This window comes from Centropristis striata, chromosome 14, assembly GCF_030273125.1.
Source record: "Centropristis striata isolate RG_2023a ecotype Rhode Island chromosome 14, C.striata_1.0, whole genome shotgun sequence".
NCBI lineage: Eukaryota > Metazoa > Chordata > Actinopteri > Perciformes > Serranidae > Centropristis > Centropristis striata.
In genome coordinates, this window is record NC_081530.1 from 13,170,993 (window position 1) to 13,191,439 (window position 20,447).

General features: G+C 39.6%; 1 protein-coding gene across 1 annotated transcript in view; it reads left to right on the plus strand.

Moving 5' to 3' along the window:
• The first annotated feature begins 226 nt into the window (after positions 1 to 226).
• LOC131984474 (retinoic acid receptor beta-like) overlaps positions 227 to 20,447 on the plus strand; it is a 189,120-nt gene continuing 168,899 nt past the window's right edge. The window contains exon 1 of the mRNA XM_059349297.1: positions 227 to 416. Within this exon, the coding sequence (XP_059205280.1) occupies positions 227 to 416 (190 nt within the window). The remainder of the gene's footprint in view (positions 417 to 20,447) is intronic.

A 20,447-nucleotide genomic window follows, 5' to 3' on the forward strand; every position in this document is an offset into this window, starting at 1 on the left:
TGCAACTAACCCATAGATAATGTGTGTCTGTGTTACAGTGTTAGTGGAGCAAACCTCTGAGTGGACCAGGCTGACTCTAAACTCCACCACCATGCATCTCTGGAGTGCTGAGGTGGTAGCACACCTCCAGACACACTAACCTCAGCCAGGGTTCACCTGATGGCCTCCCAGCTTCACCCAGCCTCAGCCTGCTCAGTGCTCAGTGCACCCTTCGCCCATCGCTGTGATGAAGACCGCCAGCCGCACCCAGCCTCGCAGCAGTCCTCCGCTGGTCCAGATGAGGCGCTACACACCTGGGGTGTATCCTTTCCTCTTCCCATCTATCATCAGCTCCCTGCCACAGCTGCCACCACCATCACCACAGAGGCTGCAGATCCAGCAGCCGTCCAGCAGCGGCAGCACCCCCTCGCCCGTTGGTGAGTACTCCAGCCACTCCTTACCTGTCCCATAGGCACATTCATGAACCTGACACATACTGTGATTGGTGAGTTGCCTCTCAAATAGAAAGCCTTTTGAGCTTTAACCTGGAACTGCTCCCGTGATTTAGCAAAGCTGTCCTCATTTGAAAAACAACAAGATCGGTCACTTTATAGAGGTTTAACCCATAAGAACCCACGGTGACACGCATGTAACAAACACTTTAAATGTTCTATAATCTCCTATTTTCAGCTTTATGCTTCACATTAACTCATTAAGTCCCTTAGCAAGACTGTTTGACTATGTGACTTTGACAAGAAGCGACTTCTCCAAAATGTGTGTGTGACTGGAAACAGAAATGTGAAAAACTAGCCAATTTCAAAAAGCGTATTTTTTGTTACTACGCTAACTTTAAACCCATTTAACCATTCTAATCTGTTCATGTCCTGTATTGCATTTAATGCATGTCGTACCATGTACAGTCTGTGAAGCCCTTTGAGGCAAATCTGTGTTTTGTGATTTTGGGCTATATAAATAAGATTGACTTGACTTGACCTGACTTCAGTTTCAAACCAGGAAGTAGCTAGTTATATTACTAGTAGTTATATTGCTGCAAGTTTTGTGTTTCCTTGCCAAAATGCAATTAATGTAAGTAATGTGCCTTTTGTGTTTCAAGTTAGAAAGAGTGTGGAAGTTGTAGTGGCGGGATATTTTCATGCGGGAAACTGGAGTTTGTGTCCTGTCCCAGTCCTGTGATGGACATAATAACAGTCACCATAATTGCTCCCTATCCTTAATATCATAGTTGCAAATGGGCAAATACAAATATTTTATTTGGTACACAGCAAAATCGGGAGTGTTAATTCAACTCAGAGTGTTAAATGTAATACTTTTTCTGAGTTTATATAGTTCTCGCGGATTCTGCGTTAAAATTACACTTTGAAAAGTGTTAATATTTTAACTCTTTAATAGTGCTAAATATTTGATACCCTTGGTGTTGTTTTATGACACCACATAAGTGCACTTTTAACTCGAAATTGTGTTATTCCTTTTCACTGTGAGTGTTGATTATCACATTAGTGAACAGAAATAACATGATTTTAGTGTTGAAAATACACTTTAATGTGTCAAAGTAACCCAATGTATGTGAAAAATTAACATTCATTGTTTTGTTTTACGATACATTAAAAGTGCATTCTGTCTTTAGCCGAACATACAAGTCACAAAATCTGAAAATCCAACTGAAGTGAATCTAACTCAGGTGTAAACATGTAACTCGCTTGATTGACAGCTGGTAGAGCTTTTTGTTCCCTACAAGTGCTAAAACAACTCCAAAATCAACACTCACCAACACAAAATTATTAACACTGACAAAACAACACTACAGATTTTGCTGTGTACATGAATACTGAATCCTAGCACTGAATCTTCAAGCTGAACAAGAACTGCAAGAAAGCAAGCAGGGGAAAACAACAACACATATAGTGCACACTGTTGACATGAAGCCATTGTTATGGTTTTAAGAAAGAGATTAAGCTTTTCCTGCTTCACTTTCCACTGCGCTTATCTTGATTTGTCCATAGCACCTTTGAAGTATAGTTGCAACTCTCGCAAGGACCAGATTGTTCAAATTGTCTACATGAATTGTTGCAGAGAGTGTGTACATGGCCTGCGACAGGATGGAGCGCAAATTGGGTTTGAGCATATTTTACACATCAAAGTGTGTTTCCAGGTGTTGGGAGTACTACTGCATAATAAATACAGGTATACAACATTTTGTAGGGATGTCTTCAACCAGAGCTTGTGAGTAGAGCTGAACACGAGCAAGGGTGGAGCAGATTTTTTTTATTAAATATTAAGTTGCCTTAAATCCCTCTCCATTCTGCTCTTATATCACTCCAGTGCTGCTTCGGTCATGAGTTCAAAGCATGTCCAGCACCAACCATAACCCATATATGCACCTACACTATTTTCTGTCCAAATTCGGCTCTTGTGTGCTTGTCAATAGAGTTCACCAAGGTTTTTATTTTTTGTGGTGAGCCATATTGAGCGGAGTGGCCTGGAGGAGCTTTGAGCGGTGGAAGTGGAGGGAACAAACCACTCTGTTAGAAACTCTCACAAATACTCTAAGCTAATATGCTCTGTCACTTGAGTCCACGTCTGTTGGGTCTGAAGACTACACAGCAAAATCTGTAGTGTTGTTTTTTCAGTGTTAATAATTTTGAGTTGGTGAGTGTTGATTTTGGAGCTGTTTTAACACTCGTAGTGAACAAAAAGCTCTGCCAGCTGTCAATCAAGCGAGTTGCAATTTAACACCTGACACCTGAGTTAGATTCACTTCAGTCGGAGTTGATTTTCAGATTTTGTGACTGATCGGCTGGTGTGTGTACACTATGATGAGATTCTTCAGAGATTTCAAACTATGCCCTTTAACCTCAAAATGTGTGTGTGTGTGTGTGTGTGTGTGTGTGTGTAGCGAAAATCGCATAAAGTTACATGTGTGTGTGTGTGTGTGTGTATGTGTGTGTGTGTGTGTGCGTGCGCGCAAGTGTGTGCGTGCGTGTGTGTTTGAGGCATGTGTATGCATGTGTGAGGAGTGTGCGCGTGTGTATCTGTAACTGTAATCACATCAAAGATCAAAGGCAACCAGATCGAAGCAATCAACAGAATTAACTGACACCTGTTCCAGTGACAGCAGAGGTGGACAGAGGTGTCCTCGAACAGAAAGCATTTTTGGCAAAACCATAATACCTATCATTGATCTGACTTCACTTTGAGCGTCCTGAGTTCTTCCTGAACGTCTACATATGTTTTTTTTAAAGAAAAATGAAAAAATAGCTTTTTTTTAAAACTTTTTTTCAGAAATCTTCCTGCATTTTTAATATGGGAGCCAATGAGGCTGTTGGTGCGTGTTGGTGGCGCATCTTTGCATCCTACGCCCAAACTATAACTCTGACAGCTTTACCAGAGGATTGTGAGTGAGAAGACAAATTTTCCTACGCTTCTATGTATAAATTATTTCTGTAGAGTGGAATTTGTGGCCTGGAGCGCAGTTTTCAAATTAATTTTTTGACAATTTATTCTCTCCCTCTACATTCTGGCGATGATGGCACACACTGTGACACGAACATTCCGTGCAATACACACCCATTATAATCTCAGAATTTCTCCAAAAATGATCATGGTCATTGAACATGGTGCGATTGCCCCGAGGCCCTAGTTAAGAAAACATCTTCATCAATTTGACAATACAAGCGCAGCATTTAGAAAACGCTACAAAGACCACAACACAACAGAAGTGTTTCCAGAGGAAACTTAAAAGAGATGCATACGTCTGGACATTTTAGGAGTAAAAAAAAAAAGATTCAAAATCACATTTTATGTTGGACTAAAGGACTAAAAAGACACAAAATGAACAAAAAAAGACACAAAATAACTAAAAAAGACACAAAATGACCAAAAAAGACACAAAATAACTAAAAAAGACACAACAAAAGACACAAAATGACCAAAAAAGACACAAAATGACAAAACAATACACAAAATGACCAAAAATAGATACAAAAGACACAAAATGACTAAAAAGGACACAAAATGACCAAAATTGTTACGCTAAACACACAAGACACAAATAAAATAGAGTCCCGCTAGAATAAAAACCAGAGTTGGATGACAGGATCACACACAATCACAAGATCACATTTATGTTGGTTTTTCTTTGTTTCTTTTTGGTTCAAAATGTAAGTCAGAATAAAAAATCTATTATTATTAGGTCATGGTTGTGCTGAAAAAAAAATACACCAACATTGCATTTAAACATTTTGTAAGTGGTGTATACAGGCAGGATGAAAATGATTAAAAATGGACTAAATAGCCCAAAACACCATAGAGTTAAGAGGGGCACATATACATTAAGATGTCTCTCCTCGCTACAAAATTAAAAACTGGAAGGATATAGTTAGCGGATGAAGTAAATCAGACAGAATATGATGATAACAATCTCAGACAGCAGTGAGTAATCCAGACAGCTGGATTAATTCCTCACTGTACATGGCCCCTGATGTCTCCCACTACTGTAGCAATATTTTGACACACTCTGGTTTGTGTTGCCTAAGCCTGAGCTCTGCTGTTTTCAACTCTCAGCTCCATGTATTTACTCCCTCTCGTCTCCTTCCTCGCTCTCACCTCCCTCCAGCACCTCAGAAATCTGCTCTGACATGAAAACCAGCAGGCAGGTTCACCCAGGGGGGATTCTTCTCCCAGTGAGGAGCTCAGGTGTGCAGCTCTGTGTGCTGCTCAACTCTGAAGTGTAAATAGACACAACACACCGAGTCAGTTTCAATATTTGTGAGCAGACTTATTATTCCTGTTGAGAAATTTGCTAATTTGATAAATTAGACACAAGCTAAATATGACATTTTTCATAGACTATCAAATAATTTCTCATCCATCATAGCAGCTTACAGGCTGTATTCATACAGTTTACAATGTGGACTCTCAATTAGTATTTTAGCCTTTATTTGCTGAATCAGCAGAGAGGACAAGGCCATCATTTGAATTACAGAAATACCTTTTTTTTTTTGTAATTTCTGGTTTCCTACTTTATTAAGAAGCCTCCCTGTTTCCTTATCCCCCCCTTTTTTAATTAGTTGTTGCAAACAACACACGTACGTGATAAATTCAGTAAAATATACAGCCATATTATTTATACTCTACCCCTGTAGCTCTGAGTTTCCCTTTTTAACAGAAATCCTGTGCTTCTATCTTATTTATGTCAGTAGTTTTCTATTTTGCTGTTTGTTTCTTTGGGGCCCTGGTTAAGTGATAAATAGCACAAGGTCTAAAGTGCATGGCGCAGGTGCTTTTTTGCAAATTGTGTAAGGAGCAAAGGGTTGTATTAAGCCTCTTAATTAGTCATGGATGTGTTTTGGCGGTTACATAAATTAAACCAGTCAGTGTATCTTCTCCTGTTCATGGCTATTTACATTATGGATTTAGTTTTCTCTCTCCACCGTGTACCATCAATAACTCCATTTGACTGCATATTCCCACTCTACCGGTCTCTGTAGGCTGTGTTAATTCTTAAATTATGTGTTGTATTGATGAATAAATGGTTTACCAAAGACTTTGTTCGTTTCCAGTGCCCAGTTATGTCACTGCAGCAAATATAATGGGATATTTAAGCAGCCAAACTAAAAAATGTCGTTATAAACAATTTAAATAGCAGGAGAATACTTTCAAAAACTTTTTTTGAACTGATGTAGCTTTTGTTTTGTTTTTGCCACATACTAAACATCACAATTGCAGAAACATGAAGATATTACCTTTCAAATGAAACTTAATATATGTATCCAATTCCACACACTTTAGCGTCACCGTATGCACGCAGATTTCCTCCCAAAAACGCTTGTCTAAAAGCGCCACTTTTGCGTCTTCTGTTCAGACCTTCATCATGTAAACGTAGCCTCAGAATAAACTCATGACCTTTTTTTATTCATCTTTGGACCCATTTGGAGTCTCAACCCTAAGGTTGGGAAACACTGAATAAACATCGCTGACTTTAATGATTGTGTCCTCATATTGCAAGTATATCAAAACTGGGTTGTGTTAAAAAACATAACAGAAAGTCAGTTCCTGCTGTTGAAAGCAAGATGAAGAGAATATCAATACATTAATGTGACGTGGCCTCGCTGACTGGAGCAGGACTGAGTGTAGACATCAAATATGCAGCACCATAAATATAAAAAGTACAATAACAAAAAGTAGATAAAAAGAGTACACATGCTGTCTTCTCCTTGATCATCTTTGGAGTGTGACATAGACTAAAGAAGAGACTGTATTATTTACAACATTAAAGACAAAAGAAGAAATGTGAGGCTGTCTGATACAAATATGCCTCAACACGTCTGAACTTTGGACATGAAGAAGAAAACAGATGAAACAAACAGTAAGGTAATGAGTGCTGCTGTTGAATCGGATTTGTGGATTCATACGAATGATGTGGGGCCTCGCAGCTTCCCCGGGGACACGCTCAAACACTTGCTGTTGTCGGGTCAGCGGTCCGGTTGGCCCTGTCTGCTGCCTTCTACCTCCACTGGGGGATTCACAAAGGAAAATGAACTCATTGCAAACACCACATACCTCCTGGGAACTCCAGTGGCCCAGTCAACATCACTGAGGGGAGTGTGTGCCAGTGTGTGAGTATGAGTCTTTGTGAAAGAGAAACAAAGAAGACATTTTAGACTAAGGAAATATTATAATCATGTAATTTTGTTTTGTTGGACTCTTTCCCAAAAGAGGATATACTGTATATTCACAACTAACTTTTAAAACTCTGATATTGTGTGGTTCTTTAAAGGGACATTACAACCAAGTGTCCCTTTAAAGAACCGTAGCAGTAGTTTTGCACTCTACACTGTAAAAAATTACGGTGAAAAACTGCTAAACCATGACAATAAAAGACGTAAAATGATAAATGGGTTAATTCAGTTTCAGTAACAATGAAACACTGTAAATGTATATATCAGCCAGAACAGTATTGTTTACAGTTTTATTTTTTTTTAAATACATTACTCCACTGTAAAATACACTGGCACCTTGTTTTTAGTAAAAATATACTGCAATATTTGTACAAGCCATCATTTTTGCATTTATTTTTTGTAAAAGATACATTTTCTCACTGTTACATGTACTGAACACCATATCTCTAGCAGAAATATACTGTAATATTTAATGGTAAAATCTTTAATCATTTATAATGTCTTTTATTTTCAATTATATGGCAGAACAGAGTTTCTTTCGATGGAAAAACTATTTTTTACAGTAAAATATGGAATAAAATGGAAATCTTAAACGTGAAATGTGCTTCTCAATTTACCATAATATTACAAAAAGTGGCACCGTATTTATGAGAATATATAAGCAGCCCATATTAATCGATCATGGAACAGCCGGGAATGTTGCAAAAAGTGGTGAAAGGCAGCGCTGAAGGAGCTTTATGAAGAATATCAAGTGACGGTCAAGTGTCACATGGGAACTGAAAACCAAAATCTCGATATGGAGACAAAAAGCTTAAAATGTAATAAAGAAATTGGAGATAAAGTAACTAGATCAGGGATGGGCAACTGGAGGCCCAGGGGCCGCATACGGCTCGAACCCTCACTTGTAGTGGCCCTCAGTACAACTACATGCATTTGAGCATGAAATCTTAAAAGTGCAGTGTTGAAAATGCACAAAATTACTTCTTGCAATTAATGTTGGTCTGCTGTTCTTGCACTGATAAAAAATAAATCCTAGTTTTTTATTTGCTTCAAATCTTTTGTATTCCTATTTATACTGTTATACATGCATTTGTGCATGAAATATGTTAAGTTACTGCACTGTTAACCAGATATGATGAAACCGCAATTTTAAATATGTTAAGTACATGGTCCGATATGTGGCCCTGTGGTAGTGTCGATGAAAAATTGTGGCCCCCTCCAGCATTTAAGTTGCCCATCCCTGAACTAGATAATGATGAAGTATACGTTTTACCACAGCAGAAGGTCCTGGTTTAGACTGCATTTAATGTGTTTTTTTTGTCTTAACAGCTAGAACAAAATGAAGGATTAAAGGACTACTAAAAAACTTTTGCACACTTTTCTTAAATTATACATGTTTAGCTTTCCAATAAAGGGTTCACTCCAAAACAATAGTTGCATGAATTAAACAAGAAATATGGGAGGGTAGAGAGGGGGGCTGTCTGTGAATGTCTGGACATGTATATTTTATTTTGTCTTGTATTATGTTAGAACTCTATTTCGTTTTATTTATTTGCTTTTAATCTATAAGCACCAAGTGGACTGCCATCCAATTTCGTTGTGTTTTTGTGCAATGACAAAATAAAGAATTCTATTCTAACCGATTGACTGAAATAGGTGTGTAAATTCATGCCTCGTCACATTGTGAGAAAAAAGGTCTAAACCAGACTGTAACATAAAAAACAAAGTCTAAACTTTTCGCACGGACATGAAAAAAGTGACACGTGCGCCAACAGAAACATGGCGGAACTGACTTTTGGGATATTGTTTCCGCCCGTCGATAATTATTGGACACACAGCTAAAGTAAGCTCGACAGTTAGCCTGCCCCGGAGCAGGCTAGCTCAGTGGTGTAAGTTACCATGGTTACTGATTGGGAAGTCACATAAACCACTTTGATAGAACGCATCTCTCACTTAAATTAGCGAGGCTTATCATAATAAGCCAGGCTTTTCCTTAATCCACGTTGATGGAACTCCCCTCTGGTTACTACTTTCTAATTCTAGTTTAAACCAAAATATTGATTGGCTAAACAAATCACACCCAGTCAAGCACAGGCATCATAAGCAGATTCTAAAACAGTACAAAAAAGCATCACACAAGCATGTCAGCGAGTTGGTTAATAGATTCTGTCATTCACACACTTCCAGCCTCTCCCCATCTGTTCTATCTCCTCCCCATACTCTCCTTCTGTCTGGCCTTGGGGGCTACAGGGGAGGGGATACCTGTACTTGCAACCTGTCAGTGTCCTACCTGCTCAGGACCCCAACAGATTATCAAAGCCTTCATCTGACAGGGGAATGTCGACACACTCCTCGTCTTATACGGAGACACTTCCTGCCCCCATCGCCCAGGAAATGTTTCTTTCTCTCTCCTCCCTGAAATCCACATGGCAGCATCCGGCCTCCAGCAGAGAGAGTCGCCTGTCAGCTGCAGGCACATATTTGCAGGTAGCGCATTAATGGTTTTTAGGTCAATTTGCAGGAAAGCATGGAAAAATGTTGTGTACTCATGTAAGAGAAAAAGGTTTTGGTTTTACACAGTTTCTAAAAAAGCCAGGTCTTCTAAGATGTACGTTCTAATAAAAACAGGGGTCTCAAACTCAAATTACCTGGGGGCCACTGGAGGCAGTATCAAAATGACCAAAAAAAATACACAAAATGACAAAAAAAAAATACACAAAATGACAACAAAAAAAAATTACTTAAAAAAAACACAAAATGACCAAAAAAGACACAAAATTACTTTAAAAAAGACACAAAATGACCAAAAAAAAAGACACAAAAATACCAAAAAACACACAGAATTACCAAAAATGACACAAAATTATTTAAAAGAGAAACAAAATGACCCAAAAAGGACAAAAAATTACCAAAAAACACACAAAATGACAGAAAAAAACTAAATTACTCAAAAAAGACACAAAATTACAAAAAAAGACACAAAATTACAAAAAAAGACACAGAATTACCAAAAAAAGACACACAATTATTTAAAAAAAAGACACTAAATTATTACAAAAGACACTAAATTATTTTTAAAAAAGACACAAAACTTTATTGTCAGTTAGGTTTAAAAGGAAAACATATCTTCTCCTCCATATCTTATATTTGTTTTTAAAGTTTTTAACATGTCCAATCAAAGCCCACAAGACGGAGTAGGGAGGAGGGTCTGATGGATCAAACAAACATGGAACTTTTACCCAATAGACTGGTGTTTGTGTCCTGTGTCAAACCAAAGTCAGCGTTTTACATATTTAAACGATACTTACCTGTTTGAATGCCATAACGGTTCAATCATCCAAACAAGTGCCCTTCAAGTGCTTTTTGTGCCTGTGCCATGCATTGTGTTGTCCTAAAAAAATTTTCTGAGATAATAAATCAAGTGAAAAATTTTCTCATTTTGCACTGAAATCAATGGACAGATTGGTTTTGCAGCTAAACTTAGCGCCCCCTGCTGGAATTTTCAGTAGAATGCAGCTTAAGGCACTTCCTGGTTTGCCTCCCTGCTCAGACACGGAGATTGCCGCCTGTTTCGCACTATTGTGCTAACTGTACAAAGAGTTGGAAGTTAGTTAGTATTAAGATATTATAATTCCATTTATCTCCATTGCTTCTGAGTGATGGTTGTTTTCTTTAAGATGATCACTAACTGGAGGTCACCTTTTTAATCTGCTGTCACGTCTTACATAACATGTTAAAAATGACTGCATGTTACCTTTAAAGCAACAGACACATTGGGAGTGTGATGCATTAGACGAGGCAGCAGTGTCAGACACTATTCATAATGCAACTGCAGAAGGAGGAAGCTTACATTAAATTTCCGTGTAATAAAACCCATCTGTGCAGCACTGAGTCAGGCCTACATGATAGAAATGCATGCGCATACATTGTACACATTATTTGCTCTAATGCTGTCTTTGTGCTGCTTTAATACCAGACTGGTACAACATGTCTGCTCAGTAACCAATCTTTAAAGAGACTCAGCTGTCAGGTTGCTCTCAAACTTGGCAAATGCACACTCACACACCTACATTCATCTTTTTTCCCCCAGATGTATCCCCTCCTCTTTCCCCACCTCTCCCTTTGTCTACCTCGCTCATTTCAAGTCACTGTCTGCCTGACTGTCTGTCAGTGTTTCCCTGTTGTTATTTTAGAATCCATCGCAGGGTATTTAGGTCACATGCGGTTTCTAGCCCTGGCAAAGTATGAATAATGCAGACTTCTCTCATTACACCATGTGCTAACCCTCTGGATTGAAAATCAATGTGCACTCAAGTGGCTGGCAAATGAATGGATCTAACTCGCCAGCCAGTCGACCAAGAGATGCGAGGAGAGCGAGGGCTACGTCTCATAGTGTACCCTAAAGGTTTAACAGCATTTCTATTTTAACAGGTTCCAAGCCTTTACAAAATACAATATGCTTTTCATCTGCTGTCTGCGAGAGGCGGCGTTCTTCATTCACCGAGGGCTGAATGTGATGAGAACAAGGCTTGTGGAAGGAAAAAAAGTAGGGAAAAGATTATTGGTCATCGTCAATGCATAGAGGAATGTCTGAAATCTAGACCATTGTCGGGGCCGTATGACTGATTGAAGAAGGGGCTGGGAGTTTTTTTTACCCCCACTGTTTCCAACCTTTCAATGCACTCCCTCCTACAGTTCAACCATAGTTCACATTGCCAGGAGTCTCTGCACCACCCACCCCCACCTTCCCCATGTAGTGCTCGGAGAATCCTTTACATACATGCTGCCGCACATTCCACACATAGCCTAAAACATGTTTACGACATGATCTACAGTTGGTCTTGAGTTTGGAAAGGTGCCCGAGCTGCTGCAAGCAACACTGGTTACCCACTGTGATCGCATCGGCCATGGGCTTTTTTATGGCGAGCGTTTTATTTTATGGGAGAGACCCCCCGACATCTGGCACACATCTGGAGCTGTTTAATGAGCGGCTCAGTCTGCCTGAGTCTTTACTGCGAGCCGACCATCAATCCACTTCACTCTCCAATTGTCAACGCTCATCTCCTCTCTGGTGAAAGCCAAACGATGCTGATACATGAATAATTATTGTCTGTCAAAACGTGTGAGGGGAAGAGAAAAAAAACGGGGAAAAAACAGCAAAACTAATTGGGGAAGGCTTCATTTTGGAAATGCATTTTACGGTATTTACTCCCTGAAGCAATAAGCAACCAGTGATCTGAGCTGTCTTGATTACAGAGCTTACTGTAGTTTATTGATATGATTACATTGCCTCGTACCTGTGGGCAGGCTGAGAGCTTTTCTGCACTGTGTTTGTGTCTCTGAGCTAGGAGGATCAGCTCGATAACGGAAAAGATTGTTTCCTGGACTGAATCCAAGCCCATTTTAGATTCCTTTTTGGGGAAAATAAATTGACTTCTTCATCAACAAACAAATTGTATAAGTCTTGAGGCGATACTGTTTTGTCAGAGGTAAATATCCAAATGCACATCTTAACGTATGGCCTCCCCTGCCTGTGGTCACAGTGCATTCTCCATGGTAGCTGCCCATAAATCAAGAAAATGGCTCCTTTTGTATGTTCATTAATAGGCACAACATGCGTCAATACAAAACCCCAACTATTCTTTGAATGGACTTTGATTGAAAGCCGGCCTTTTTAACAGCGGCATTCTTATTCTCGCCCTGTAGCAGCTTGTCTAGCTGTCCAGCCTCTTATTTATTACCCCTTGAAGATGAGACAATGAAAAAGCAGTTCTCAGAGCTCTGTTTGCATTGAGAGGCCCGCAGCACAAAGCAGCCGGAGAGCATCTCATTGTTCGACAGGGCCAGCAGAGATGCGGCTCGCTTCAAAGATCGCTTCTTTTTTGGTGGTGGTGGGTGGTAAGGGAGTGGAGGAGGGGCTCCGAAACTAACCGTGAGGAGCAGATTTCATCACAGGAAGGGATGTGGGGGCAGGGAGAGCAGGGTGGAGCTGGAGATCCAGGAGTCAAACACAGGCCAACGTGAACTTTCCAGAGCTAAATTTGGTTCTCATCTATAGGAAGCTTTTCTGCACTCAGGTTTGTGCCCTGCAGAGGATGCAAACACTTTGAAATATGGCAGAGGCTTGTGGTTTAGATAAATGATCACAGGAAGTATATCCTGCTGTTGCAACTGAGGATTTTATAAGAGTCTTAAGTGGCAATGCAAATAGAGCCTGGTAGTCGCAGCAAAATAGGGAGCAAAGTCCAGTTTTCACACTGTGTTTCCCTTTATTTGATCTGGACTCAGAATTGGGGGAAAAAGGGGCTGGGAAATGAGTGGTATTCTTAAGCTACCCACAAAGACGCTATTTAATGTGTGTCCGTGAGTTGTGTGTATGAACCTGTAATTATGAGGCAGAGAGCCCAAGTCTGCGCTCAGAGATAAGTTGGACGGATGTTCACTCTCATTCATAGAGAGCCAATGAGCTTTACTCTGCTAAATGGGCTACGGATACTCCACAACATGCAGCCCCGCTCTGAAATACACACAGCGATGGAAAACATATCAATGGATAGGCATACATAAGTGCATAAGCAAGTGAATATATTGAAATCGTAATTCAGGTTTATTAAAACTTGGGTCATATTTTCATGGTTTTGGCCACCATTAGTAATGATAACACTGTACTTCCCAAGTATATTCCTGAGGTGTGGGAACACTGCTATAAAACAACCCCCATCCATCCATCCCATTTTACAGATCCATTACCAACACTTTACTGTGCTATAAACAGTGGCGGTTCTGCACAGGGGCCTAGAGGGGCCACTGCCCCTGTGAAGAAGCCCTTGGCCCCTGCTGTGGGGCAAAATGATCAATTTATAACAATTTATAACGGAACAATTCTTACGTATTTTTTGTTCAAACAATATCTCATTGTACACAAAAGGAACCCAGAATGTTACTATACTATTGTATAATAGTTTAATTGTATTATTGCAATAAAAGCTTGTGTATATATATATATATAAAAAAAGGTCATTCTCACTGGACTGCACTTTAAAAATTAAAAATAAACTTATTGTGCACAAAAATGAGAAATGTCATTGTCGTACAAAAATAATTGTTATTGTTGGTGAGTCTCATTGTTTCAATCAATGTATTTGTAGCTTCCAAATATACTTCAATGATATTTTTAACTAAATTAAAGGTATTGAATGGCTAAATATCATCTTTGCCGTTTTTTAATGTGCCCCCCTGATTAAACACTGGCCCCTCCTTGGCCTCCAAAGTAACACTGGTCTAGAACCGCCACTGGCTATAAGTGATTATGACCAATACTTGTGGTAAGCTCAGGTCCATTTTTTTTCCTCCCACTAAACTAGTTTAGATAATGTGGATAAAATGTTTGCCTGTTTACAACCGGTTCTGTTTTGTTCTCTGTAAGACTGTTATATCACCATATTCTCTGTATAATAGTATTGTTACAGAACTAAATAACTAATAAATTCAATTTCAAATTACAATTCAGATTCAGTTTTAGTTTTATGTGGTTCAAATTAATTTTTCTAATACAATTATTCAAGTTAAGCAATTCATATTCAAATATAAATAATTCAAATTCAATGGCATATATTTCAGCCCATACCATTGCCAATGTTTTAAAACAGGGTTTTCAAAGTCTAAGACTGTGGGCCTCTCCTCAGACAAATCTTGGAGAGAGGTGCCCCCTCACCTCACCAGACCCTTAGTTTACTTGCTTAGTTTTGCTCAATCCATAGATGCCTATGGGTTCATGGTTATTTTATTGGATCCCATAGTCACTCCACAATTGAGCTATAAAGCCTAATATATCTCCAAATGCATAAAAAGGTTAGACCTGAGGCATTTCTTAGTGTCTGATTCTGTGAAAGTAAACAGTAAACAGTAAAAATGCTGAACTTTCATGGGATCTTCTTCACTAATTTAGTAATTCTACAATGTCATTTAGCAGACACTTTTATCTAAAGCAACGTACATTTGAGAGTTAATACAACACAAGCAAGGATAAGGTCAGGAACCAACACAAGAGTAAGTGCCATGGGTTAAGGTCAGTGTGAACAGTTTGTTTTAATTTTATTTTTTTTATTGTTCTCATCTGTGCAGATCAAACATAAAGGTGTTCAGTAAAGAGCCAGGTCTTTAATCTCTTCTTAAATATATATATATTTAATTTAAATTGTGTCAGGGGACCCAGTTAGGACTCATGCTGACATGGGGAGAACATGCAAACTCCAACAAATTACACTCATATTAGAGGGATCTGAGGCGTATGATTTACATCATCATCATAATCAAACTCCAGAGTGCAAGCCACTACACCACTTTGTAGCCCGCTGATAAAAGTGGTAAACTCTTTATAGGGCATTCACTGAAATAATTGGAACTTGAACATTTCAACTCTAAAGTGTTATTGGAGGATATAACAGGACTTTTACGTTTGTTTTTTTTTCGAAATATTTCATTTTTTTGTATCAAATCAAAGTCAATTGAGTTATTATTATTATTGATATATTATTATACTGATTGGTCAGATGTCATGGTGTCACTCATTGTGACATAGCCTGATCTTTGCTGATTAGCTGGGAGAAATCCATGTAGTTTTATGACCTCACGAAGAGGCATAGGGACATTTTGAATGTCTGCCGAAGTTACTAAATATGGTTCCTTGCCCAATAAAGAGTTACATTTAAAAAAATGAATCTAAATGTGACCTTAAAATTGAAAGTGAAATCAACTTTGAGATTTGTCTCCCCCCTTGTTCTCATTCATTCCACCGAGTTGGTTGACTGTTCAGTTTTTGTTTTTTTTAAATAAATAATCGCTTGATTCAGGGAAGAACTGTGCTCTCTCACATGACAGTTGGATGTTCTACACACCGATTCACCGCCACAGCCTCCACACTGCTGTCTGTTCTGCTACTTATTGCACTGGAACTCGACACTAGGAAATGATGTAAATCATACGCCTCAGATCCCTCTGATATGAGTGTAATTTGTTGGGATATTGGGGTGGAATGATCCCGTAATGCTGAGCTATGTTCCTGAAAAACAAACAAGTAAATATAGCGATCATATGGCCAGGTCACATTTGGAAGTGTGAAAAGGGCCAGTTCCCACAGACGCTCTGAGCCCTGCTGTCTCTGTTGTGATCCGTCATGCTGTGGCATACACACCGAGAGCTTGTGTTTGCAGTGCGTCTGCATCGGTCGAGCCCTTTGTATAGCCACTGCGCTGCATTTGGCCCCTGGTCACAACTTAGCTCCTAGCTCATTAATTACATCAGGCTGAGCACGCTCAGTGAGTATACGGCTACTGGATGCATGCTTGTTGGTATAGCGCTAGGCTGAAGAGATAGTATTATCAGGACTGGAGAGCCATCACATAGAGGCTGCTTTCTTTAGTCTCTCCATTTGCTGCTTGGCTTCAGGTTCCTGGCCTCCACCAGCATGCACAACCCATGAACAGATCCCTCTAATCGAGTGAGTTTGTCTTGGGGGAAGGCCAGCAGACTGTGGAGCCTTTTTTTCTGGTTGAGAGCACGAACAAAAGGTTGTTTATGTGTGAAGGCTGTTCCCTCATAGAGGGAGCTGGGTTAGCTGTGTCTGTTTGTGCCGATGCAGGCAGGCAGGCTTTGAAAGGCGCTAAGCCACATACTCCTGGGTTCTGTAGAGCAGCGGCAGCAGCAGCACTGTAGCGCTCCAGCCACTGATTAACAACTGCTGGATGTATGGAGCCCAGGCAGAAAACAGCCGAGAGAGACAAAAGACAGACGAAGAACAAACAGCTCAGTGACAGATTGATAGTTTCACTTGCAACAACATTGTACGGGACTGGTCCAACATCATTTAAAAAAGACGTTAAATGATATCAATGAGTAATGACGGACCAGGAAAGACAAAGAATGATATATTCACTGGATATTGATTGAAGTTGAGTTTGCATGCAATTTTTATATGTCAGGACAATCTCACAGAGATCTTTTTTCCATGTCGGAGATAATAAGTCCCTTTGTTCCCTCCTCTTACTCCCTTCTGAAGGACTCTAGATGCCGTAGGCAAAAGATTTGACCTGGTGCCTTGAGTCGGTCCATGAATAAGAAAGCTATAATAGAGAACAAGATGTAACCACCAGCTCTTACTCAACATGGTGGAATAGTTTTTTGAAAAGCTGTGACAAGAAACCTAAGAAATTGTTGACTATTTACTCAGATTTAGTTAAATTTAACTTATGGCTACGTTTACATGATGACGGTCTGAACAGAAGACGCAAAAGTGGCGTCGCTTCTTCACTTTTTATTCCGAGCGTTTTCAGGAGGAAATCTGCGTACATACGGTGATGCAAAAATTAATGGAATTCGATTGTATGCATGCCAGGCGGCATCACTTAAAGCCATAAGAGCATCTTTGGGCATGTGGAAGTTTTCACGCCACGCATTTTCATCAGCTACTCCTTCCACAAAGTTCTCCACCATCCACTAGATCTCCCAGGTCTCGTCCAAAGCCGTCTGGCTCGCCTCCGACCAATTGGTGCATCCAAAATGTGATAGAAGTAATTACAGATCCTTCTCTGTTCACTAATACTATCTGTATATATCCTGTACATTTGGTGGAAAGACTCCTGTAAGTTTATTAGAGCTGCCAGAGCAGCTTGAAGGTCCGACGCATGGAAATAATCCCACTTGTTTGTTTATTTCCCTGTACTTGTGCATGTATGTGACGTAAACGCGTACGTGACGTGAGCAGATCTGAGCAGAGTTTTGTGTCTTGGCAGTGTAGACGGACACGCTACGGCGGAGCGGATTACAGTTTTCCATTCTGCATGGTGGTTACAGATTTTTGCGTTTTTAAGCCCCCAAAACGCTATCACCGTCTAAATGAAAGTCACTTCACATAAAGTATTTTCTCGTTTTTACCTGCAATGGTCCTCATGTAAACAGGGCCTAAGCATTACCTTATTACCTCTTACCCGGACTTATAACGCTTTTCTAGTCGCTTTGCGACCACTCAAAGCGCTTTACACTACAGACTGCGCTCATTCACCCGTTCACACACACATTCATACTGGTGGCAGAGGCTACCCTAAATGATGCCACCTGCCACCATCGGGACTTCATTCACACACCGATGAACACAGCATTGGGAACAATTTGGGGTTCAGTATCTTGCTCAAGGATACTTCGACATGTAGGCTGCCATGGATAGGGATCAAACCACCAACCATCCGATCAGTGGTCGAACGCTCTACCAACTGAGCCACAGCCTGTTATGAGGTAAAACCTTGAAAAGGCTTCTAAAGGCAAAAAACAGCAGTGGAAACCTCCTCACCAACATTCTACAATTCTACAATGTCATTTAGCAGATGGGTCAAGTTTGAATCATGAGAACTTCTCCCATTGTTCTTATCCTTGAAGATTAAGTGTGAAGGTTCTCAGTAAAGAGCTGGGTCTTCAGTCTCGTCTTAAAGATTGATTAGGACTCAGCAGATCGGATTCAGGAAATGTGGACTTGAGCGGAGGGTACGATCAGATCTCAGTCTGTTCTCAGCTTGTGTACGCAAATTGAGTCAGCGTGAAGTCCACACGTCTGAGTCTGAGAATTGATCTTAGACTATTGTATCGATGCCTGGAGCGGATAAAACTCTGTGGTGTTTTGTTTTTTAATGGTGTTAAACCAAAACATGTTTAGACTACATCATTTATCACTAAAACATCTTAAAAATAAATGCACCCTGCGAACAGAATACAAGATAAATGAAAGCTGCAAGCAGCGATGAACTGGCCCGAGCAGAGTGCACTGACAATTATTTGTTTCTTACCAAGATAAAAAAAAACTTTAGATTTAGAAGTGTTAGATAATTTACCTTGTTTTAAGAGTTAATTTCTTATTTTAAGTGTTCAACATGCTTACTTCTAGATTTAACAATCTTAATTTAAGAAATCTTGTCAAGTGAAATTATCTGTCCATGCAACAAGATCATTTCCCTCTGATTTAGTGTTTTCATCTTGTTTTTAGACACACCTTTTTGCAGTGAGGGTTAGATCATTTCAACCGACTGAGGGATTTTATCACAGTTCCAGGTCATGTTATGAAACCTAAAGCAGTGAAAACTGTTGCTGATGGAAACTGAAAGATAAAATTCAAAGCTTCGGTAACACTTTAGATTAGGGAACACATATTCAACATTAATTAGTTGCTTATTAGCTTGCAAATGAGTAACATATTGGCTCTTAATTAGTGATTATTAAGTCGTTATTAATGCCTTATTCTGCATGGACTTATTATACAACCAGTAAGACATTAACTAAGAGTTTTCCCTCAATAACCTCAGAATTATTGCTAATTAGTAGTAAATAAGGAGGTTGTTGTATACGAGATACGGTCTTAATATGCTTTACTTTGTAAAGTCACCAGTCACGTCAAAGGTCTGGAGAAGGTGGATATTTGCCGTTTCCATGGTTTCTTTACCCGCTATGTAGAGATTATAAAGTCCATACAAAGTAAAGCATATTAAGATCATAACTCATATACAACAACTTCCTTACTTACTACTAATAAGCAATAATTCTGAGTTTATTGAGGGAAAACTCTTAGTTAAAGGCTTACTGGTTGTATAATAAGGACATGCAGAATAAGGCATCAATAACAACTTAATAATCACTAATTAATGTTTCTTATTTGCATGCTAATAAGCAACTAATTATTCTGAATATGTGTTCCCGAATCTAAAGTGTTACCAAAGCTTCCAGTTGAAAAAGCGTGTAAGTGGGCCTTAAGTAAAGATCCTTTTGTTAAACTATTGTTCCCAAGGTCACAATTATCTTTGATGTTCCACATGTACATGTGTTGGGACCCCTTGGGGAGCAGACCTCCAGGTTGGGAGCCACTGGTCTGATGTATAGTTCTAGCTCAGTATAGCTGTTTGGGTCATTTGAACTCCAAACCTAAAATGTTATGCTCCTAAATTAGGACGACAAACTAAACGGTGAGCCAAAAAAAAGAGTGGCAAGAGGAAAATGGAGAATTGTAGGAAAACAAGAATTTTGGAAGACAGCGAGCCAGAGAAGAGAAGAATGAGCGCTGCAGAGGGAAAGGTTCAGAGTTGAGGCGGGGGTGAGGGGATGTTAGCCATCCTTTGGGCAGGGCTCTAGTCCGGGTCAGTGCTGGCCCTCAGGAAGGCCCTTCTGCATTCCTGTCCTCTGGGTGACCCCTCCTCTAGGGCCGCGAGACTTATTGAAGTAATCAGCCCCTGTCAGCACCTTGGTTATGCTGCATGGACTCAATCCAATAAATGTGAATGGGACGTGTAATAGCACCTGATGAAAAGTAAGTTTGTTTTCACTGAAAGGAGTCCCTGCGAGTTTTTCCTTTTTGTCCACTTTTTTTCGCTCTATGTTTTGCTTTCTCCCCATGGCCCTCGCTTTGTACCGGAACTGTGAAATGACTGCATGTACAAGGGAGGCAGTGGAAGAGAAACCAAAATCTGTTTTTATTGCAAAAACATCTTTTTAGGCTATCATAAGTCTTTATGGTTTGACATATAAAGAATAAAACATAATATAACACAATATGTTTCAGACAAATGAAAAATTGAAGAAAGAAAAAGAAGTTCCAGTGGCAGTCCATCCTCCCAACACTGTTTGGATCAGGATATTGTACAAAAAAAATAACATAACATTTTTGTGTTTGACCTTTATTCTTGAGCTAAATTGTTCCCTTGCTTTATTCACATGAATTTGATTGCTGGACTGTTT